Source organism: Micromys minutus, assembly GCF_963924665.1.
Source record: "Micromys minutus genome assembly, chromosome: 14".
Lineage (NCBI taxonomy): Eukaryota > Metazoa > Chordata > Mammalia > Rodentia > Muridae > Micromys > Micromys minutus.
This window is the reverse complement of record NC_137983.1, coordinates 2,571,548-2,584,445: the sequence shown is the minus strand read 5'-3', so window position 1 is coordinate 2,584,445 and position 12,898 is coordinate 2,571,548. Positions and strand designations below refer to the sequence as shown.

The window sequence follows — 12,898 nt, the reverse complement described above, 5'->3', positions numbered from 1 at the left end:
CTACCCCTCTTCAGCCCCATTCCAGCCCGTTACACTTCAAGCCACACCCCCAGAACGCCTCAGCCTATCAGCTTTCATGTCTGGAGGGCCACTGAACTACATTTCCCAGAAGGTGTCTGAGCAGCGCCGCACAAACTTCCGGTCAGGAAGATGGCGGCTTCCTAGAGTCCTGATTGACTGGTCCCGGTCCCCAGGCTATAGAGTGGAACCTGCGGCGGTGTGAACGCGCGCGAGCTTTGTGTCGCCGAGGTCTAACTTCAGCCCGCCCGGCTTGCTGCAGTTCTAGGTTTGTTCTGCTTGAGGACTTGAGGGGCTTCGAGGTCCCGAGACGCCACCCCGAGAAACGCTCATCCATTGCACGGTCGGCGATTTGGGCTTCCTGTGTTTCCCCAGGGACCTGACCGGCGCCGCCTCAGTGGAAAAGGAGCTTTGGGAAGCTTCAACTGCATCTTTTCGGCTCCGTAAACCAAGTTTCCCAGGTGTGGGAGCCACTGGAGATCTCAGTTGGGTCAAATGCCTAGTGACCAGGCAACTGGGGTGTGTTTATTGGTCCCGGGAAGGGGGGCAGTGTTCGTCCTGTGTAAGCAGTGGGAAGCTAAGGATGGACAGCAGTTCGGTTGGTAGTGCAGTGGCACAGTTGGTAAAGAGCTTTCCTAGCTTGTGTGAGGCCCTGGGTATCCATCCCTAGCATCACCTAAACCATGTGTGGTGGTGTACTTAAAGCACTTGGAAAGTGGATACAGAGGTACCAGGCCATCCTAATTCATATAGCTTTAGAGTTAGAGTCCAGCCTGGGCCACATGAAGCTGTTACTTCACCTGAGGGTGGTTCCTGGATACACTGCCTTCTGGGAGCATTCTGCAGCCATCAGAGACCCCTGTGCTGTAAAGGGCTCATGCCCACTTTCTGGCTTTCTAGTAACCAACATCTTTACAAATTCTTAAGGCAGGATCCTGGCTTCCACTATACCCCCTCCATCCAACCACTCCGGAACCATGGAGGTGGCCGAGGCCAACAGCCCCACCGAGGAGGAGGAAGAAGAGGAAGAAGAAGAAGGAGAGGAGCCGATATCTGAGTCCAGGCCTCATACTCGCTCCAATCCTGAGGGGGCTGAGGACCGAGCCCTGGGGGCTCAGGCCAATGTGGGTAGCCGCAGCGAGGGCGAGGGTGAGGCAGCCACTGCAGATGATGGGGCCGCCAGTGTTCCAGGAGCTGGGCCTAAGCCCTGGCAGGTACCAACACCAGCATCTGAGGTCCAGATTCGAACACCAAGGGTCAACTGTCCAGAGAAGGTGGTATGTGGAGTTTTTTGCTGGAAATGTGGGGATAGAGGCCCTCAGACAGGTCACCCCTGTCTTGTGAGATTCTCTTTAAGTTGCTGCCTCAGGTTTCTGCCTGTTCCACAAATGTCACACACTGGGTAGCTTAAATGCCACTGAATTTAGATTCTTGTTGTTTTTATTTTGTGGTGCCTGGACTTCCATGTGTTACTAAGCAGCTACTCCTCCATTCTAGGCAGAGGCTCTGCCCCTCAGCCACACCCCCAGTCCCTGTCGAGCTCTGCAGGCTGGGTCCCACCCAAGCTGTAATGGCTGTCTGGTTTGGTCCTGTATTCTCTGTCTTCTCTTTATGTTTCAGATCATCTGTCTGGATCTTTCGGAGGAGATGTCTGTGCCAAAGCTGGAGTCCTTTAATGGGTACTGTGGCATTGCGTTTGGATATAGGCGACTCAGAATGCATTGGGGTGTCCATGACACTGACACTTCAGGGTTGTGTCCTAGGCTTCTGTTCACATGTGTGACACTCTTAGGAGCCAACTGACCCCAGCTGACCTCCAGGTGATGGGGTAGGCCGCTGTCTAGCTCATGAAGTGTTGTGTGTGCCCCTGGCAGCTGTGGTATTGGGTGTTACATCTGGACTGGCCTTGGCTCAGGAGCCCGTAGCACACACCTGCCGTCATGGCACTGGGAGGCAGAGATGGGGAGTCGGGAGTTCAAGGTCCATCTTGGCAATGCAGCATTTTATAGGCTAGCCTACACTACACAGTGAGTTTGAGGCTAACCTGGTGTGTACTAGGGCCCAGATCAAAAGTGGATTTTCCCACATCCGAGATCGGGACTAGAAGCAGATCTTCCTACTTCAAATGATTTAATTAAGGAAAAAACTGCCTCACTGGTGTGCCCAGCCACTTGGGTTTTAGTTAATGCCAGATGTTGTTTCGTTGACAACCAACACTGTCACCCCGCCCTCCCTTCTAGCTCCAGGACGAACGCCCTGAATGTGTCTCAGAAGATGGTTGAGATGTTTGTCCGTACAAAGCACAAGATTGACAAGAGTCACGAGTTTGCACTGGTCGTGGTGAATGAGGACTCTGCCTGGGTGAGCTGGGGAGGGCAGGGACCCTGGGGACCTCGGGACCGGGAGCCACGAGTTTGCACTGGTCGTGGTGAATGAGGAATCTGCCTGGGTGAGCTGGGGAGGACAGGGACCCTGGGGACCTCGGGACCGGGAACCCCAGCACTGAAGTCCTGCCTTCCCCACAGTTGTCTGGCCTGACCTCTGACCCACGTGAGCTCTGCAGCTGCCTGTATGACCTGGAGACGGCGTCCTGCTCCACCTTCAGTATCCTTGTCACTGTCCCAAACCCTACTTCAGTGGCACTGTGTTGGGGGCTCAGTGGTACTGTGGGATCCCTACAACACAGCCCAAGTTGTGCATCCAAAATCAAAACTAATTCAGACCTGGAATCAGTGTTTTCCTGAGAATAGCATGGCAGTGCTTCAGAACCATGCCTCCAATTCTCTCTTCTCTCTGTGTGCAGGCCACAAGTCGTCAGACCCATTACAGATGGTCGTGAACCTTCATATAGATGGTTGCTGGGAATTGAACTCAGGTCCTCTGGAAGAGCAGTTAACCACTTAACCACTGAGGCCGTCTCTCCAGCCCCCATAATTAATATATTTTTGAGGCTATTTTTCATGTAGCTGAGGCTGGTCTTGAGTTCACAGTGTAGCTAAGGTTGGCCTTGAGTTTCTGATTTGTCTGCCTCCAACTTCTAAAGGGTTGGAATGACAGTGTGCTGGAGAGTATACCATAGCAGCATGCTTGCTGAGCTCTAGCAACTGAGTTATAAGCACTCTAGCAACTAAGCTACAAGTACCTTAGCAACTGAGCCCAAGTCCCAACAAACTGGGAGATTTTGTCCAGTGAGATCACAAATGGAATATTCCTTGTATGCCATTCTAGGTGGAATTACATTCAAAACCCACCACAGGGAGGTGCTGGGTGCAGGAGTGTCCACCCAGAACTCGAATAGCTGAGGCAGGAGGATTGGAAATTCCAGGCCACAAGTCTAGACTTTCAAAAACACAAAGTTGGGGCTGATGAGGTGTCTCATCAGTTAAGAGCACTGACTGCTCTTCTGGAGGTCTTGAGTTCAACTCCCAGCAACTACGTGGTGGCTCACAACCATCTGTAATCAATGTCCTCTTCTGGTGTGTCAGAAGACAGTGACAGTGTACTCATACATAAATAAATCTTTAAAAAACAGAACACACAGTCAGCAGCAGCAAGGGCAGTACCAGAAAGCTGCCTATTAGACACAAGGATGCCAAAGCCAGCCACCCTGCGTGGTGATGGGACAGGGTCAGTGAGTGGGACTGAGCGTCTAGCAGATGCTCTCAGGGAGCATGCCACTAGTGGGCCAGTATGCAGTTGGTACCTTAATGGTGGTATTTTCCTGAAAAGTCACAACCATGGCTTTCATGCTGTTGGCCCTAACATGCAGGATGTGTCTCACACACACACCCCGACCACCTGAATTAAGGAAACAGATGTGGCAGGACAGTGGGACACCAAACGGCCTGTGGGGGATGAGGCCAGTATCCCACTGTGTGGTGTGTGAGAGGAAGCAGGCTTAAGAGAGATGCCAGGTGGGGTGGGGTCACAGCCTGCCCCCAGGGGTCACACTGCCTGCCCCAGAGGTGCCCATCATCTTCCAAGGTCTAGGTCAGAGAAGCCCCTGCCTCCAAGCTGGCACCTTGTCCTTAACATCCTCCCAGATTTGGAAGGCCTCTTCAGCCTCATGTGAGTGCTCATCTGCAGTGGAACATGGCCCTGGGTTCCTTACCCACCAAGGTGCTGACAGCCACTTAAGGCTGTCCAGTGGGCGGGGCTTGAGGATAAGACCTAAATCTAGCCTGGAAGCTTGAATTTGTTTTTCCTTTGAGAATACTTCTAAAGAAGTCTTTTAAGTTTTTTCATTATGTACTTACTTTGTGTGTGGGTACACGTGTCATGCATCTGTGGAGGTCAGGGCGATTTGTGAGAATCCGCATCTCTGCCTCATGGGGTTTGCGCATCCGCTCAGGTCCTCAGGCGTGGCTGCAGGTGCCTTCAGCTCCTTGCTGTCCTGGCTTTTGTTTAACATGCAGTGCCCCTAGCATCTTGGCCTGAGGAACTTGGCTGAGATGGGGCGCTGATGTCACATACAGGCCCCCATGTCAGCAGCTCCAGCTGCTGGGAGAGGGGTCCGGGCCAGGCTGGATGGCAGCTGGGTACCGAGCCCTCCCCATTCTGTAGCCAGCAGAAGACTGAGCTGCCAGTCACAGAGAACGTGCAAACCATCCCGCCCCCCTACGTCGTGCGCACCATCCTGGTCTACAGTCGCCCACCCTGCCAGCCCCAGTTCTCCTTGACTGAGCCCATGAAGGTGAGTCTGGAGGGGAGGGAGGGCACCGGAGGTCGCAGAGGCAGGGGAGAGCTCACCGCCTGCCTCCCTCTTATCCAATGCAGAAGATGCTCCAGTGTCCCTACTTCTTCTTCGACATCGTTTACATCCACAATGGCACCGAGGAGAAGGAAGACGATATAAGCTGGAAGGTGAGATGTACCGTAGAGGATGGAGGAGACATCTTGGGACATCTGACTTGGGCCTGCCTCTCCCCGCCATTCAGCAACCATTCCCCACATTTCCACTCTGAGCTGGTGGTGAGGTCTTGGGAGGCCACGGCTCTGGCAGCCCAGGGAGCAGGCTCAGCCCCGCCACACCAACCCTAGCACCCCACCCTGTCCCTGACCTTGCCCAGCTGTGCCAGTCCCTTCTCAACCCCTCCCAGGTTGTTTCTTCACCTGTGAACTCGCTGTGTGACCTTCAGTGGGATCTAAGGGCTGTGAGGTTGAGCTTACGTGACTGAGAGGTGTAAGTCAGATAAAGGTGCTTGCAGACAAGCCTGAGTTTAAAACTGGGATGAGCACGATGGGAGGAGGGAACTGACTCACGACTCAGCCCAGGCAGACACACACACCCGACTCCAGCCCCTTATGGAGTGAAGCACAGGAAAGGCTGAGGCAGGGGTTGTGATGCTAGAGTGTCTCGTTCAAGGGACTGTTCTAAACCTGCCAGGTTTCTGGTCAGGTCTCACAGTCTTCTTTGCAGCTGTTCCCTAGTTTCAGGAATTTTCTTACTCTGATCAGGAGGGGCCTAGTGCATCTGCTCAGTTTTAGGGACTTCTGAAGTTACTTGGAGTTGTTTACCTTCCTACTTTAGGAGCTTTTCTCTAGGATAGAATGTTTCAATCTCAGAAGAAAGTGATACACAGCAAAGGGTTAGCCCGGGCTACTCTGTAGCCCTGGTTGGAGGAAAGAGAAATTACCAACCCAGAGAAGAATCCTCCTGTGGGAGCGCGCACGGCCTCCCCTCTGGCTTGAAGCAGTGTCTCTTGTATTGCAGCTGCCCCGGCTGGCCTCTGGCTTCAATGTGCACGGCCGCATTGAGCTTTCCTGCGGTAGTTTTGTGTCCACTGAGCTGCTTCCCAGCCCCACGTTGTGCTTGTAGATTGCTGGGGATGAACTCTTAGGTCCTGCTGCTTGGTTGGTGTCAGGACGGTTGCAATCCTTTGTGGCCTGGCCAACTCCTCTTTACCCTTCAGAACTTACTCTAGATGTCCCTTCCTCTGAGAAGGCCTCCAGGGACAGGGAGGGCCTGAAAGAGCTAATGCTCACCCTAAACAGCCCACACTGCCTCTCACAGGACATGTTTGCCTTCATGGGCAGTCTGGACACCAAGGGCACCAGCTACAAGTATGAAGTAACACTTTCTGGTCCCGCCCTGGAGCTCCACAACTGCATGGCCAAGTTGCTGGCCCATCCGCTACAGAGGCCCTGTCAGAGTCATGCAAGCTACAGCCTGCTGGAGGAGGCCGAGGAGGCTGGCGAGGGGGAAGCCACTGTGTGACCTGCGACATCTCCGCAGCCTTCCATGAGGAGAGTGCAGCCCACACCCTCATTACTGGCCCATGCTCAACCCCACTCCGTCTACTGTAAAGTCATTCTTCCTGCAACCACATTTGTCATCAGAATAAAAATCTGAGGCCCCCGAGCCTGCCCTTGGTGTTACTTTGGGCTCAGCTGCATCTTTGTGACCTTCAGGCTGGTGTTCACTGCACGGTCCAAACTCCTCTTCACCCTACAGAACCCACTCCAAATGTCCTTTTCTCCAGGAAGTCCTCCAGAACAGGGAAGATTATTGTAGGTGGAACTGGTATGGCCGCCATATACGGGGCCTCCTGTATACACGAGAGTCTCAGCTCCAAGTGGAAGGTGGGTTTGGGTACCCTGATGTGACTGAACTTGTGTGGCCTCGTAGCAATCACTGCCTGGGATTTTGCGGCCCTGATGCCCTAGGCTAGGATAGGGATCTAGGGTGTGCACCTTAGAAGAGTAAGGGAAACTCAGGAGCCCCTCAATCTCAGGTTAGACCATATTCATCCTCTCTGCCTCTGTCTATAGCAAACGAAATGGCAGTGGGTGGGAGCTGGGCTGACACTGAGTCAGGAGTGGCCAGTGCTAGGTCAGCTAGGTCAGCGAGGGCTGCATAGGGAAGTCAGCAGGGGCTGCATAGGGAAGTCAGCAGGGGCTGCATAGGGAAGCACTGGATCCATCCACCAGTATGAACAGGTCAGGGGCCTATCATGACTCAGCCATTAAAAGCCGTTGGTTCAGCTTCCACACAAACTCACAATTCCACACTCCGGGAATCCGATGCCCCCTTTCTGGTCTTCATGAGCACCAGGCACGCATGGAATGCAAGCATGTAGGCAAAACACCCTCACACTTTAGTTAATTAATTTTTAAAAGTAGGCCAGCTTGCCTAAGTGCTTTCTGGCCTCTGCATTTATTGGGCACTTACTTACTGTTGAGCCTGTCCCTCCATTTGCAATTAAGGAGAATGAAGCTCTTTATAGTTTTTATTTAATGTGTGCACGAGCATGTGCAGGCTCGCGACCCCGATACACGTGTGGATGTCATTCTGTTTCCTCTTTCCAACGTGTGGGTCCTGAGTATTGAACCAGGTCACTAGACTTAGCAGCAAGCACCTTGACCTACAGTGCCATCTTGCTGTCCCAAAGCTCTTTCTCACACAGCTACAGCCAACTCTGCTGGGTTGAGAAAGGTTATACTCTTTATCCCCAGCTCCCCTGGAATCTGATTTAACCCTCCTGGCATCCCAGATGTGCGAACCAAACCCTGGAGTCTCTGCTTTGCTCCAGATGATCTCTGCTGTCTCCCCAACGGGGCTCAGGGTGCAGCCTGTCAATCCCCCTCGGCGTGGGGCGGGGCCAGAAGCAAAGACAGGCGGGACTGCGCGTGCGTAGACGGTTGCCGCGCGAATTTGAACTGCGGAGGGCCCTGCCTCTTGCGGGATATGGCCGATGCTGCCTCCCTGGCCCTGCGACTGTTAGCAGCACTTCGGGAGGAGGATGCACGGTGAGGGCGGCCCGGGCCGGGTCCTCCCCGACCTTCTGCTCCCTGGGTGGCCAGGAGGGCTTGGGATCTACCGTGCTCGTCCTTCTGCAGGGCTGTGGAGGAGCTGTTGCGCCTTGGGGCGGACCCCAACCTGGTGCTGGAGGATGGCGCGGCGGCGGTGCACTTGGCTGCCAGAGCGAGCCACCCCCGCGCCCTGCATTGCCTTCGGATGCTGCTGCGCTGGGGTGCGGACCCCAATGCTCGGTGAGGCACGGCCCGGGTCACTGGGTGCGGTGGGTGTGACTCGGGGACTTGGCAGTGCTGGGCCCCAGGCTCCCGGGTCAGAGGCTGCAGCTCCAGGAGATACAGATGGCTTCTTCCAAGGTCGGGGACAGCATACCTGTCATTCTGACACTCTGGAAACTGAGGTAGTTAGATGACCGTGAGTTAGAGCCTCAACACCTCACCCCCAACAATCTGAACATGGTAGTGGGCACCAGTCATCCTGTAAGACTCGAAGTGAGTCTTAACTACCAGGAGACCCCCCCCCCCCCCGTGAGACACGAGAACAGAGTTCAATGCAAACGCAAGAAGTTTATTTTCCGGCTGGTCGGATCGATCCTCAATCAGCCCCTCCTGGCGGGTGTCTGGAAGACGACCTCGAATGGCTGTAACAAGCAATTTTTATACTTTTTAGGGGTACAGATTACATACAGTTTAAACTTATTGGATAAGCATGTTGACCTTTGAATCTATTGGCTAGCAAGCATATGACTCTATCTGGAACCAGAGGGTCAGGTGACTATCAGTACATTCTGAGATTTTTCAAGGATGTTCCTGCTTCTCCCGAGAACTGTGGGTGGAGAACGGAACTTGGTCTAGCCTTGACCAGTGGTGGGAAGCTGGTACTCGGCCTAGTCTTGACCTGAGGTAGTGGGTGTAAAGCCCTTCAATCCCAGCTGGAGGAACTGAGGCAGGAGAGCAGGAGTTCAAGGCTAGTCTGGGCTATGCGAGAAAAGGAACCAACGCTGCCCTCTCCTCTCTCTTTGGGGGTCCCAGGTCAGCGGAGGCATTGACGCCCGTGCACGTGGCTGCTGCGTGGGGCTGTCGCAGCGCCCTGGAGTTACTGCTGAGCCGAGGGGGTGACCCCACACTGCGGGATCAGGTCAGTACCCTGTGCAGGCACACATGGGTGGTGGGAGGGTGGGCATGGGCGCTCCCTGCTGACGGAGACTGCACAGGACGGGCTCAGGCCCTTGGACTGGGCACTACAGCAGCGACACCACCACTGTGCGCGAGTGCTGCAGGAGCTGGACACGCCCACCCGGAAGCCAGATGAGACCGCAGAGCCCACAGGTGAGAGAGGAGATGAGAGGGTGGACCAGGCTACCACGCTGCCGGGTCCAGTTCTCTATATTCATCTGTCATGTCAACCACTATCCATGGTCTTACCGGCCACGTAACTATCACCTATCTGTCAATCATCTGTCATTTATCATGCCTATATCATATCTGTTTATATGTTTTATTGATTACTTATTCACCCATACATTTGTAAATCTGTTTATATTTAGAGTTTTCATGTAGCCCAGGGTTCGCCTTGAAACCGACACATACCGAGGACCTGTTTTAGCAGGGTCTTCTGGAGTCTCTCGGGACTCGGAGTCGCACATGCGCAGAGATGAGCTGGAGGTGGAGGCTGTGGAGGTGGCTGTGCAGCCCCAGAGCCCTGAGGCTACCGAGAGCTCGGACTACAGCAGCGATGCCTCCTTTGTCACCGCAGTGGAGGACTCTCTGCAGCCCAGGCGCCCTGGGAGGACTCACGACCTTGCGGCTGGCCTGTGGGTAACCTGTGGGGCCGTGTCAGCTGGGGAGGGGACACCCAACTGCCAGCCACAGGCCCTGACGTTGACCGCAAAGGCCACAGACAAACCCTTACTGCCTGGTGATGGGGATCTGGGGGCTTTGAACCCCCACGGCTCGGTCCCTCCAATGTCCGACCTGCAGCTCCTCCAGGCCCTGCGGGCGCTGGGCTTTAGCCCTGGACCTGTCACACCTTTCACCCGAAGACACTACCTGCGGCGGCTGCAGGAAGCCCAGGCTAGCCCTGGTGAGTCCTTAGGTGGTGGTATTTGGAGTCTGGCTACACTCCCTGAATCATGAGGCCCATCTCCCTTTCCAGCCTTTGTCCTTGGCCCTGACTCAGTTTTTCTTCCCCAGCTGATGCAGGGCATAGCCCAGAACTGGCAGAGGCGCTAAGGACGGGCACCGTCCCTGACTGCCAGGTAGATGAGGCAGCCCTGGCTCAGCATTTTCAGCGGCCGGATCCCTCGAGGAAGTGGCGGGAAGGCATTACAAAGTCCAGCTTTACGTATCTACTTCTCGACCCCAGGTGTGGTGAGAGAGAGGCCGGGGGGCTGGGATTATAGGAAGACTGCAGAGCAAAGCCCAGCTCCTCAAGTTCCGTCTTGGTTGGTGGGGGAAGGGCGACCCCTTGTTAATGGTTTCTGCTTCCATCTCGTGGGTTATACGATCAGACTGATCTCGAGACAGGGTTGTAACATCAAACACCAAACAAAACAACAAAACCCCACAGACAGTGGGGATTTGTTTTGATTCACTGTGTGTACCTAGGGAAGGGGTTAGCCCTCTGTTTACCTCCTTTAGAAATGGTGTCGGGGGTCAGTTCTAGCTGTGAGTACCTATTTTATGGCTTATAAAACGGGTGATCTGGATGTGGGTACAGTGGCCATTTTCCCTCTCTGCCATCACCACTCCCCTCCTTGACACACTGTTCTGTGCATGTGCCTGCATGGTACACACACTGGTGCTCATGTGAGGTCAGAGGAAGCCGGTCTCTCTGTCATGCGGGTCCCAGGGATGGAACCCAGGTGATCAGGGTGGAAATGCCCCCACTCTCAGCAGCTCTGTACCCCAGGCTGACGAACGACCTGCCTTCCCGAGCCTCTTCCCTCACGCTGGCTGAGTGTCTGCAATGTTTTGTGCGAGCCATCTTCTATGTGGGCAAGGGGACCCGTGCCCGGCCAGATGCCCACCTCTGGGAAGCCCTCGGCTACCATGAAAAGCCAAGAAAACAGGTGGGGCATGAGAGACAGGGTTAGGGTGTATCGGCCAGCCTTCAGGCCTGGGAGGGACATGGCTTAGGATCCCAGCTGTGACCCGCCCACACCCCACAGGTCTGTCCCAAGGTCCGCCGGATCTTAGACATCTGGGATAGCGGCCGGGGCGTCATCTCTCTACACTGCTTCCAGCATGTGGTAGCCGTGGAGGCATACACACGGGAGGCTTGTCTTTTGGATGCCCTAGGTAGGGGTCTGGCTTGTAGAGCTGAGGTCACATGAAAGGTGTCTTAGCTGTGAATTCCTTTCCCTCCTCCTCGCTGTTCATTTATGTATTCATTCACTGAGCACCAAGCGCGTGGTGGTGGATGGAGGGGGTGGGGCTGAGATCACTCCTGTTACTTGCCTCTTATTTGACCAGGTCTCCAGGCACTGACCAACCAGAAACAGGGGCACTGCTATGGAGTAGTTGCCCATTGGCCACTCCCCCGGCGGCGGCGTTTGGGGGTGCACCTGCTACAGCGTGCTCTGCTGGTCTTCCTTGCTGAGGGGGAGAGAGAGCTGAGGCCACAGGACATTCAGGCTCGAGGCTGAATTCTGAGGATGTGACCATGAATCCTGAGCCATCAACGTGTCTGAGCATCTCAGTGGCGGGTCCCTGACTGTGTCCACAGCTCTAGCTTCAGAGGAGTGTGTGTGTGTGTGTGTGTGTGTGTGTGTGTGTGTGTGTGTGTGTGTGTGTTTAAATATGTGACAGTGTGTCTTACCTAAGCTGAGTTAAGTTTGGGTACAGGTTGCTTCTGGAAGAGTATTGAGCTTCTGATCAGGAAAACAAGTGGAGGAACAGAGGTATTCTGGAACACAAGATGGGCTCTAATCCCAGCACTCAGGAGGCGAGTTCAGGGCCAGCCTGGTGTACAGAGTTGAGTTCCAGTGCAGCCAGGGGTATATACAGAAACTATGTCTCCAAAACCAAAGCAACAACGATCAAAAGTAAGACAGTATTCTGAAATAAATACTTTGTCTCCATGTCTCGTGGTCGATCACCCCTGCCTTCGGGACGCTCAGGCAGGAGGATTGCTAGTTGGAGGACAGCCTGGGCATCTCAGAATGGGAATTAACATATTTTGTGGTGTCAGTCCTTTTGATTGTGGCTGTCCACACACTAGGTGGAGCCTGGGTTCCCCCCACTGAGAAAGAACAGTCTCCCCCCCCCCCCAGGTGCTCAGGCAAAGGCCAGATAACACGCCCACCCAGCAGAAGCCCCACTGGGGACTGCCCTGTCCTGGCAGAGGCCACGTTCCAGGAACTCATCCACCTACGGACTATGCTAATTCATAAGCCCCACCCACTTGAGCCTAATGAGGCTTGCTGCCCAGAAACCACACTAACCCATAAATGAGGCGTGAAGGAGGCCTGGTCCTATGGATTCTTCTCGAATTTCCGGCCACACCCTCTGGTTGCTATGTCCCCAGGCTCTCTTTGCTGCTTCATCAGGGATGGCATCAAAAAACCAGCAAAACTGCCTCAAGTACCAGCTGAAAGTTAATTGTGATTCCTAGCCCACCTCTCCCCACCCACTTAAAAAACCCAGGGTTTCTTTGTGCAGCCCTGGCTGTCCTGGAACTCACTGCCCTAAGTGCTGGAATTAGAGGCACACACTCCTGGCTCCAGCTCAAATAAAAAATATACATATGTACACACGCACACACACAGGCACACGGGTGTTTTATCCTTATGTCTATCTGCACACAGAAGAGGGCATTGTATCCTATGGGGCTACAGTTGATGTGTGTGCTGGGATTGAACCGAGACCTATGAAGAAGCGGCCGGTGCTCTTCACTGAACCAGCGCTCCAGTTTTTCCAGCTCAAACTCTTAATGTCACTGGAGCCAGCAGAAGAAGAATTGGGAATTATCAATGGCCTAGAGTAGCCACAGGGACCCAGAATGTCTCATGGCTGGCCTAACATGCAGGAGGCTTTGGGAGTACAGGGGTGTAGAAGAGGGAAAGAGGAGGGACGTTGTGGTCAGTGTGAATGCCCGGCCAGCCTGAGCTTCCCGGCCAGCCTG

At 54.3% G+C, this 12,898-nt stretch overlaps 2 protein-coding genes across 8 annotated transcripts; both read left to right on the top strand.

Annotated features, from left to right (window-relative positions):
* The first annotated feature begins 146 nt into the window (after positions 1–146).
* Positions 147–6,396, top strand: BABAM1 (BRISC and BRCA1 A complex member 1). 7 transcript variants are annotated; one of them, XM_080928855.1, is made up of 10 exons: positions 147–286; positions 394–479; positions 950–1,295; positions 1,639–1,697; positions 2,259–2,379; positions 2,544–2,622; positions 4,062–4,086; positions 4,510–4,711; positions 4,795–4,881; positions 6,032–6,396. In XM_080928855.1, the coding sequence occupies exons 3-10, from the start codon at positions 996–998 to the stop codon at positions 6,233–6,235; spliced, it is 1,077 nt and encodes a 358-aa protein (XP_080784981.1). In that variant the 5' UTR covers positions 147–286; positions 394–479; positions 950–995; the 3' UTR covers positions 6,236–6,396. The 7 variants fall into 7 exon arrangements, with proteins under 7 accessions (XP_080784981.1, XP_080784982.1, XP_080784983.1 ...); XM_080928856.1 differs by having other exon boundaries at positions 946–1,232; XM_080928857.1 differs by having other exon boundaries at positions 946–1,295; positions 4,582–4,711.
* Positions 6,397–7,705: 1,309 nt separating this feature from the next.
* On the top strand, positions 7,706–11,420 carry ANKLE1 (ankyrin repeat and LEM domain containing 1; the record flags this gene model as incomplete). The annotated part of the gene is made up of 9 exons (XM_080928848.1): positions 7,706–7,767; positions 7,858–8,010; positions 8,806–8,911; positions 8,988–9,102; positions 9,380–9,856; positions 9,967–10,138; positions 10,685–10,844; positions 10,944–11,073; positions 11,248–11,420. 9 exons carry the CDS (start codon positions 7,706–7,708, stop codon positions 11,418–11,420), a joined length of 1,548 nt encoding a protein of 515 aa, XP_080784974.1.
* Positions 11,421–12,898: the final 1,478 nt, after the last annotated feature.